The sequence below is a fragment of the Hippopotamus amphibius genome, chromosome 13 (genome assembly GCF_030028045.1).
Source record: "Hippopotamus amphibius kiboko isolate mHipAmp2 chromosome 13, mHipAmp2.hap2, whole genome shotgun sequence".
In the NCBI taxonomy this organism is placed as follows: Eukaryota; Metazoa; Chordata; class Mammalia; order Artiodactyla; family Hippopotamidae; genus Hippopotamus; species Hippopotamus amphibius.
In genome coordinates, this window is record NC_080198.1 from 47,912,560 (window position 1) to 47,923,259 (window position 10,700).

At 40.9% G+C, this 10,700-nt stretch overlaps 1 protein-coding gene across 5 annotated transcripts in view; it reads right to left on the reverse strand.

The window, feature by feature from the left end:
- Window positions 1-10,425, reverse strand: part of GOLGA4 (golgin A4) — a 99,493-nt gene extending 89,068 nt beyond the window's left edge. For 4 of the 5 annotated variants that reach the window (XM_057706916.1, XM_057706915.1, XM_057706912.1 and 1 more), the window contains exon 1: window positions 10,098-10,424. In XM_057706916.1, coding sequence (XP_057562899.1) covers window positions 10,098-10,172 — 75 coding nt within the window. In that variant the 5' untranslated portion in view covers window positions 10,173-10,424. Of the gene's footprint in view, window positions 1-10,097 lie in introns of all 5 variants that reach the window. The other variant, XM_057706914.1, reaches the window with a different exon arrangement.
- Window positions 10,426-10,700: the final 275 nt, after the last annotated feature.

Genomic DNA, 10,700 nt, shown 5'->3' on the forward strand with positions numbered 1-10,700 from the left:
CAGGAGTAACTGTCTCTCAACCCTATGGTACAGAGGCTACATCTACACTTCGAGGCAAATGCAATACCAACACAGCACCTTAGCAGGCGCTGTGAAATAAAGATGCGCTCTATAATAACAAATGCTTTCAAATACTTTCTCTTTCGAATCCCACAACCAAACCGAAAGGTAAGCAGGACAGTTATCCCCAATTTCCTGATGAGAAAGTAGGAAACTCAGAATGCTTATGTGACTTGATCAGGTCACATACTGCGAGATCTGGGTTAGCACACAGGTCTCTTGAGTCCCTCATCCACTTCCCCAGTAGTCTTTGGATCACTGTTTCTCAATTTTTTTTCACTGGAACCAACAGTAAAACAGCAATAACATCCTTTTCACACAGAAACTTCTAAAACAAAAGTTTTATAGAACCTTAACCTTTACAACATAAGATGCCACATTTTGACCTAACCTACTCATTAAAAAAAAAAAAAAAAAAAAAAGCTGGTCCTAATCCACTGATTCCACAAGCCACCTGAACTGCTTTCATCATACCATGTTGTCCAAGAACAGCGTTGATAAACATTGCCACTAACTACTAAATCTAGAATACATCAAATATAAAATCCAATATATTTTAACAATACCACAAAACAGAAATTGAAAAGCATTAATTCTAGGTTGAACAATATAATCTAAAGATAAAAAAACAGAAATTTTGGATATTCATATTACTGGGAAGTTCTATAATAAAGTTAAAACTATGTTGAAGTTTATTCCATAAGGGGCTCTATTATCTGGGGAGTTTTCATATAAAGAATTATTCAAGATAGCGGAATTGTTAGACAGATATAGATATATCTATCTAAAGTTACAGGTTCAAGATGGTTAAATCTCACTAATACCTGCAGGGGTCTGGAGATAACAATGAGGTTTAATCATTTTGAATCTACACCTTTCTGAAATCAACTAATTCTAGTTTTCAAAGATAAAAGAAATTGAATATAATATAACATTTTCTAGGAAAACGTCACTCCTGTCAATATGCTGCTTGTAGTATATCTTCTCTGTTCATTTTAGCCTGCTACCAGTTTAGAAAGCTAACTACATTTATTGGCATTGTAGACAAAATAACCATAAGGAAGCTCTCAGTGAGGGATTTTTTTAAAGTAGTCTCATGAATAACATACATTAACTATGAAATGTGAAGTTAATGACATTAAAAATTTGGCTGCTCAGAGGCCTTCTGACATTACCCAGTTCTCAAGTTATACCCCAAACAGATGAGATGTTATTCTTACACAAGCATAACAAACGTCTGGCTTTGCTTCTCCCTCCCACACGCATGGCAAGGACACAGCCGCAAACTCCTCACCAAAGCACTCCGAAGTCTCTGCCAAATCTGACATCCCAGCTATAAAAAAATGGCCAAGGTAACTGGGAGTTAATTCTTCACATAAACCTTCATACACTAGTTACCAAAATTATTAGAGCTTTCCATCACGTCTTTAATAAAGTACCTTCCCCATCCTGACACCTAAACAGCAGTGCCAGAAATGAAATACTGTTGTTCATGCTGTAAATGCTCACCTCTCAAAAACAGCCCTTTAGTATGGTGAAAGCCACTCATTCAAAAGTAATTTAAGAAGACTTGAGGTTAAACATGGTAGATGGACTATATGTTCCTATTTTCTCTCCTTCCCAAAAAGTTAAATTTCAACCAATTTTCAGAAGATTGGATGTGAATAAAAGAATACTAAAATAATACTGTCGAGCCCATGTGCTGCAGCTACCGAAGCCTGCACGCTCTGTGGCCTGTATGCCACAACGACTGAACCCATATGCCACAACTACTGAAGCCCGAGAGCCTAGAGCCCAGAGCCCGAGCTCTGCAACAAGAGAAGCCTCTGCACTGAGAAGCCCATGCACCACAACAAAGAGGAGCCCCCACTCACCACAACTAGAGAGAGCCCGCACTCAGCAACAAAGACCCAACGCAGCCCAAAGGAGATAAAAAAACAGTAATAGTGCTGCTGACGACACTACAACCCCATGGAGAAGGGAACAGTGATGAGAAGAAGCAGGCCTATTTTCATCCCCAGAACCCTAAAAAGACAGGGCTTAAAGAAAAAGTTATAAGTCAAGATGAGGCAGGATCAAAATCAGAAAGACTGGTTCAAAGATTCCCCAGGCCCCCGTCCCTCCTTATATAGCCTTTGAAGAACCAGAGGTTTACTTTCTGGAGCCAATGAGGCTTCAGACTGGGGAAACCAAGCACAATGAGACAGGAGTGAAGGGCAAAGTGTGTGACTAAACTGAGCGGGATTAGGTGATATTCTGCACAGTGAACAGGAGAACCTCCAACAGGCTTTCTCAGCCCTGCTTCCAGGAAGCTGGCAGCTAGGCCTCTGGTTACCAACATGTAGATATTTCTCCCAACAATAAAACCAGTTTACAGCCTGTCACCCAGCAGTGAGCCCCAGTGTCAATCACAGGCTACTTCCAAATAGCATCAGATTTTTAGTGCCTTGTCCTTAAATATGAATAGATAGCCCAAAGCACTCAACAGGTAAAGAAAATTTCCAATGTAAGAGTGAGCCAGAAATAAGAAAAATAAAACAAAAACCCACAGTAAAGATTAAAAGAAAACTTCAAAATAAAAGAAAAAAAATCCCCATTATTCTCAGAGAGATAAAAGATATATTAGTACATCAAGAGCAATGCTATGAAAAAGCAAAAGACAATAAGAAACAGCCTTTGGAAATTTAAAAACAGAGTAGCCAAAATTAAAAATTCAATTGAAGAAAACTAACACAACATTGTAAATTAACTATACCTCAGGGCTTCCTAGGTGGCACAGTGGCTGAGAATCTGCCTGCCAACGCAGGGGACACAGGTTCAATCCCTGCTCCAGGAAGATCCCACGTGCCGCGGAGCAACAAAGCCTGTGCACCACAACTATTGAGCCTGCGCTTTAGAGCCCGTGAGCCACAACTATTGAGCCCATGTGCCACAACTACCGAAGCCCACGCGCCTAGAGCCCGTGCTTCACAACAAGAGAAGCCACGGCAATGAGGAGCCCGCGCACCACAACGAAGAGTAGCCCCCACTAACCACAACTAAAAAGAAAGCCCACGCACAGCAAAAAAGACCCAACACAGCCAATAAAATAAATTAATTAAAAAAAAAACTATACCTCAGTAAATAAATAAATTCAATTGAAGAGTTAGATAAATTGACGTACACTCTCAAAAGTAGGACAAAAAAACAAAAAGGGTAAAAAAGGGTAAAAAATAATAAATAAAAGAACCTATCCTGAAGGCACAAAAGCTAATTAACTGGACTTCCAAGATAGAAGAGAAAAAACAAAGGGGAGCAAACTATCAAAGAAATAATATCTAAAAGTTTCCAAGAATTTAAGCACAGGAGTCACCATACTTAAAGTGTCCACTAGGTGTTCAGCACAATGCAAAAGTAAAACTATACAAAGGCATATTTACCATGAAATTTCAGAAAACAAGATATAAAGGGAAGATCCTAAAGTCTCCAGAGAGAACATGGAGAACAGAACTGGAGGGTTTGAGCAGACAATGTTTTTTTGTCTTTGTTTTTTGCATAATAGCCTTTCAGCAGTACTTGATCTTTTAAAACTATGGAACAGTGCTCGCTTCGGCAGCACATATACTAAAACTATGGAACATATTATTTTGATTAAAATAGAATAAAAGCAAAATTTTATTTTAAATGTTTATTTAAAAATCATGAGTAACTAGTATGTCCAGTACAAGATACCGAATATAATTTAAAAGCATGATATATATGGATTGAAAGATGATCTATTTCTCATCCTAAATCTCATCCAACAGTTGATAACAAATAAGTGGACTGATGTTATTCTCAACATTTCAGGAACTAGCTATTGTTAGTGGCATATATCAATACCAGTCACATGGTACATGCTAACTTAGGCAAATAATTCTATAAAATAAATAAAATAGAAAAATCAGCTATCTTTACTAATATAAAGAAAAAGCATTTGTTAAGAATTCAAAATTTAAAAGACAAATATTTAAGATAAATTTATGTTTTAGTTACAGAATGGTAATTAGGTTTCAGTACAACAATGCAGACTGAACACTGTTTACTTCTCTTCCTCCCCAAAACCCATTGAAATAAAGGTTAAAAAAAGCAGAAAAGCAGATAAATTAATCAACACTCCAGAACAAGAGAGAGAACATCACAGGCAAAAAGAAAATAAATTTCTGAAGAATCAAAGGCAAAAGGATTCAAATTGGTGCAGAAATCAGGGCAAAGGTAGCCATAACTCTGAACGTGCACAGAAGGCTGCAGGAGAGGCAGCAGCAACTTTCTGCAACAGAAAAAAAAAAAAAATCACAGTTTTAGACACTAGATGGGGAGATTACTGCTCTCAGGGATGTGTTAAATGTCTGCAAGACAAACAGGTAAGTGAGGTCAGCCTTCTCCAACCCAAACACGTCTCCAGACGACAGTAACAGCCAAATATAATGAGCAACACCTTGGAGGAGTTAGCGCTCCAACAGCAGAGGCTGGTACCACAATACGCCCCAGTTTGACCACCGCAATCCCAGTCCCACCCAGTTCATGCCAGTTTATGTTCCAAGATAATTACCAGTAGTGTACCCTTTCATTCTTAAGAATGTCTGGATAATCAATTGTATGGTCACCTTTCAAAGCAGACTCTCTTTGTTTTGGCTGGCCCTCCACACAGCAGAGTGACAGGTAAGAGCAAAGAAAAGTCATGTTAGCTACCAAAATAAATCACCCACCAGGTCTTCATAAATTTAAGCAACCAATAAGACATTTTTCTCAAAAAAAAAAAAGAAAAACAAGATGACCAGTATGAATAAATGCAAGTATAACAAGTAACCCACACCAATCAGATAAACCAAGGAACATAATTTAAATACGTATGTAGTTAGCCATATACATGTGGCTAAAAATAGTTACCCAATGGTGACTAGAGTTACTATTTGTGGAAATTAAATATACAATTACTAGAGTAAATTCAATAGAAGCAGCTGAAATAAAAATGTGAAGAAATCTCTCAAAACAATAGAATAAACAGGAAAAAATAATATATAAGAAAGGACATACAAATGATTTACCAGAAAGATTAAGATTAAAAAAAAAAAAGGCAAAGAAATCAGAGAAGAAAAATAGAAATTCTGTATCATCAAGGAAAAAAGAGAAGATTCAAAGATCAAGTTAACTATCAATAAAGAAAGAACAAGTTTGGAATTAGACTTTTCATCTGCCTACAGGATGCTAGAAGATAAGGAAGAAATACAGCCAACAGTCAGAGGTAAATTTTTCAACCTAGAACTTTATAGCTGGTCAAACAAATGTTTAAGTAAATGAGAATGTCTTCCTAATATTTTGTGATTTAGAAGGTGAAGAAACTAGGTGCTGTTAGATCAACACATGAACTGAAGTTCTACATCAAAGTTTCCAGGCTTGCCTTCTCACCTGGGCCCAGGAGGAGGCACTTTTTTTTTCTTTTTTTTAAATAAATTTATTTATTTATTTATTTATTGGCTGTGTTGGGTCTCCTCTGCTGCATGCGGGCTTTCTCTACTTGCTGCGAGCAGGGGCTACTCTGTGTTGTGGTGTGCAGGCTCCTCATTGCCATGGCTTCTCTTGTTGTGGAGCACAGGTTCTAGGCACATGGGCTTCAGTAGTTGCAGCACATGGACATACATGGACTCAACGGTTGTGGCTCACAGGCTCTAAAGCACAGGCTCAATAGTTGTGGCGCACGGCATACAATAGTTGTTGCTCTGCAGCATGTGGGATCTGCCTGGAGCAGGGATCAAACTGGTGGCCCCTGCACTGGCAGGTGGATTCTTAACCACTGCGCCACCTACCAAGCTCAGGAGGAGGCACTTTTGAATTTGCCTAAAGCTTCCGTGGGATGTAAAGTATGTATAATTTGCATCTATGTTTTGGAGTCTTTGAATATCACAATTTTAAAAAATTGGGCTAATTCATCCCAAAAGCTGGGGAGACAAAGCTTCTCTCAGAATTTTTTCCTCCAGCTCTTCCTATCAAACTAAGAAGCAGATGAAAGACCTTTGCATGGCCCTTACCCTATTCAAGTTTCACACAGATTTTTTAAGTCACATGAACAAGGACTGTTTTATCACTTAAAACATAAGAACTTAATGTATATTCTATATAAAGTAATACAAATAGCCACTATATGCTTCCCAGTCAAAATACATACTTATAAACACTCAAGACATTCTGATTCTTCTGATCTAAATGTTTTCTCTGGGAGTTATGCTTTTAGATTGAGGCTAATTATTTTGCCAAGTGGCACTCACAAAAAGGCTATGTTCCTTCAGAAAGGGATTCTTTTCTCTGCTGTTTGTGGAGTTTTTTTTTAAATTTCTATTACATAAACTATTATTTTGAGGCCCCAATCTAAAAAAGTTATCATTCTGCAGGTTTGGGGTAGGCCCACATTTTGCTTTTTTTTTTAATTTAATTTTTTTATTGTGGTAAAGTATACATAAGTTACCATTTTAAACATTTGTAGGCATCCAGTTCAGTGGTATTAATTACTGTTGTGCCATCATCACTGTCCATCTCCAGAACTTTTTCATCCTCCCAAACTGAAACTCTGCTCTCATTAAACAATAATTCCCCACTCCCTGCCTCCCCTCTCCAGCCCCTGACAACCACCATTCTATTTTTTGTCTCTATGAATTTGACTAATCTAGTACCTCATACAAGCAGAATCATACAATAGTCCATTTGTGCCTGTGCTTTTTATAATTTTTAAGTTTTAGTAATATTTCAAAAAGGCTGAAAATGTTAAAAAATATTTTTATTCATGGCACTATATATATATCCTAAGAAACTAGAAAGTATTCCATATTACTTTTTAATAACTTTTATCAAATTCATTCGGTAAGGAGTTTAAAATCCAAGTAGATACTTGCTGTTAAAAAAAATATTAAATGGAGCTTGATTTGAAATTTTTAAATTTTATTCTTTATTACTGATTAGGCTTCAAGTCATCATTAGAACTGAACAAATGTTTACTTAAAATAATAGCTGCCAAAGAAGGGTTCAAATAATCTTAGCACCAACCAAAGAGAAGTGACTGCGGACTATAGAAGGCTGTCTTTTATCGAATGCTTTCAAAAACTTAAGGGACCCTATAGTGTTACTAACACCATCACTATGACTATTACTGAAAAGTTTTGCAAATACTATGATGCAAATGGTTCATTTATCCCAGAATTATCAACATGTGACAACTCACTCTACTTGAAACATACCTATCAGGCAATCTCACCTCTGGAAAGCAAGCTAAGAACCAGAAACTATGTACACAAAGGCCTCCAAAATCTCAAAACAAATGTCTCAAAATTTGTGTTAATATACTAAAAGACAATAAAGAATCTCTCAGGTACTTGCCCTTATTTTACACAAAACTTTAGAAGTTTAGGGTCCTGCCTTGACTTAAAGCCCAAACAATTCAAAAGTTGGAAGACAGACACTGGGCAGATAGCAAGGGGGGCACAAAGTAATTACAAAGAGTAGACCAAGAACAAACAAATAAATCCTCCTAAGTGGGTAAAGCGGAATTGTCTTTCACACCCCATTAAAATCCTGAGGGCATGGTGCCCTCAAAACAAAATAATTCATACTCAAAAATGAAGACATGATAATACTATATAAATTCAGGATCCTTTGCATGAGAAAAGGATATGTGTAATCTGTTATAAAAGGACTGTCCCATCAAAAAAGATTTGTTTAATTCATGCTTGAAAGAAATCCTTAACTCTGAAAACAATCCAGAACTTCTCAACTTGAAGGGTTCTGAATAGCTGAGGATCAAGACCAGACAGAATCAAGTTTCTATCAACAGCTGATCACTAACAATTTACTTTTGCATTCTGGATAAATAGATATATTATATATATACACACACATACACACCTTATTGAAGAGGGCTGTTTTAAATCTTTTGTACACAAAGTGATACTATTTGCTCCACATGCAGTCTCACCAGACACAACAACCCACAGAAATTAGGAGCTCTAATACATTACTTTTTAACTAGCTCTTTTACTATTATTCTAAAGACAACCTCCCTTTGTTAAAGCTCATGAAAAAAAGATACCATTACAAATAAGAAAAAGAACCAGCACCTTGGAACATATCCTTCTTAAACTATTTTCACTATGTCTGTGTGTGTATATATACACACTTTCCCCACAAAACTGGGTTCACACTTTACATGCTGTTTTTTCAATCTGCCTTTTAATACAAGTTAGAGCCTACTTCTCTGTAGGCTCTAACTCTAGCTGTGTGACATTAGGCAGGTTACTTAACCCCTTAGTCCCTAAGCTAACTCCTTAATACACCCTAAATTTTCTTAGAATAAATTTCTAGAGGTGGAATCCTGGATCAGTGATATGTATAGAGTCCCTTGCACTCACTAGCATGCCTGTTTCCCAACATTCTTCATCTGTACCGCATTTTTCAGTTTTTTCTTTGTTTCTTAAAAAATGGTGTTTTGGACTTCTTAGGTGGCGCAGTGGTTAAGAACCTGCCTGTCAATGCAGGGAACATCGGTTTGAGCCCTGCTCTGGGAAGATTCCACATGCCACGGGGCAACTAAGCCCATGAGCCACAACTACTGAGCCTGTGTGCTGCAACTATTGAAGCCCACACACCTAGAGTCCGTGCTCCACAACAAGAGAAGCCACTACAATGAGGAGCCCGTGCACCAAAATAAAGAGTAGCCCCCGCTTGCAGCAACCAGAGAAAGCCCAAGTGCAGCAATGAAGACCCAACACAGCCAATAAATAAATTAAATTTATTTTAAAAAAAGGTGTTTTGCAAAATTTAGAAGCTTGTGGTAAATGGTATGAAAAGTAAAATATTTGCTATTGAAATCTTAATCACTATTTACCTTTCACTTGAGAGAATAAACAAGCTTTCAGTACCATATTCCTACGTATCTCAACCACTGTTTCACTCAACAGGAGCTTTACATTTTTAGAGAACAACTTCAATTTACAGTTTCAGAATAAATTCACTGCAGCAGTTGTTTGATTTAGCAGCTGTTAATTAGTTGTTAGTTATATTTAAAAGTTGTATAAGATAAATGTTTTGTTAAAAATGCTTAGAAATGCCTCCAAATTAGTCAAAACCCAGCCTTTCTTGTAGAAACTCAAAAAATTAAGAGAGAGATTTGCTCAGTCTGTTGAGACTCAGAAAGGCTTGGGAAGAAATTTAGCAGAAGCCCTCCTCTTTGCTGAAGGGACCAGGTGCTGCCAGCACCAAAACACACGTTCACAGCTGCTCAGGAGACTGCTTTTGCTTCTTTAAATTAACACTGCTAACATGCCCCCTTTTTCCTGGAAACTGTCATTTCCTGAAGCAACAGCATTCGTGAAAAACAAACATGAACAAGACTCCTGAAGAAGCACAGCCGAGCTGCCGACGGGTCCAAGCCCTGCCAGGCCCCGTCCGCCCGTCCCGGATCAACCAAGTTATGCGAAGTGACTAACTCGTGACAGCCTCGGGCGCTGGACGCCTGCCACCCGCCACCTCTTTCAGGTCCCGACGCTCCTGCAAGCAGCCTGGCCAGGAATGGCTCGACCCCTGGCCCTCACGCCTGGACCAGGGCTGGGAATTAGACTTCGTCACGGGCCAGGGGCCCCTCGGTACTCAACCTCGGGTCGGGGGTGAGAGAGGGGACTTCGGTCGAGAGATCGGATGCCACAAGGGACCTTGGTTTTCCCATCCCGCCCTCACTCTTGAGCTGGGGTCTCGGATGGCTGGGGGAACCCTCGATATGGGTCAAAACTCTTGCAAGATCGGAGCCCCTCTCAGTTATTCTCAGACCCGGCTGGGCGTCAGGGGAAATTAACAGAGATCAGGTGTCACGAACCCAGCCACCCCCAACCAGAACGGAGTTTGGGGATGGGGGACCCGGGTCAGGAGGCACGGAGGACCTGGACCGCCCTGAGCGCATCCCCAGCCCGGGGTCTGGGAGAAGCCTCTGGTTAGAGGTCAAGGGTCAGGGAAGCAGGGGAGCGCGGCGGCCATAGTACCTGAGTGGCGACCAGCGCCTGCTGGAGCTGCTGCTGCTGCTCCTCGCTGATCTTTTGCTTCAGTTTCTTGAACATGGCGCGACGCGGGGTCCTGGAAGTGGATGAGACCTGAGGGCGAGCGCTCTGGGAGACCCGGCCGCGGCGGCGACGGAGGGTTCTCTACGCCAGGCACCGCGGGGGCCGGGCCTCGCCTCCTCCTCCCTGGGCTCGCGGGCGGGTCGGGACACTCGTCCTGCGGGTGTCGGCGTCGCCGCCGCCGCGTCTCTCTCTTCCGGGTGCCACCGGCTGGCCTCGGCCCCCCATTCAGCTCCGGCGGCGGCGGCGGCGACCACGGCGGCAGGTAAGCGGTGTGCCCAAGGCGCCTGCGCGGCCTACGTGGAGCTCGCCGAGGGAACGCTACGGAGCGCTGGAGGGGACGAGCCGGCCGTCCGGCCCGCACATGCGCGCTCCCGGCTCGGCCCCGGAAGATGCAGGCTGCTGCGCTGCCTGCGCTCCTCGCGTGCTGGGATGCCCTCGGATCCCGGGCTGGGGCTGGTCTGAGGGCTGCGCTCACACACAGCGGGGCTTAGGAGCTGCGCAGTCGGCCGGGGAGGGTGCTGCTTC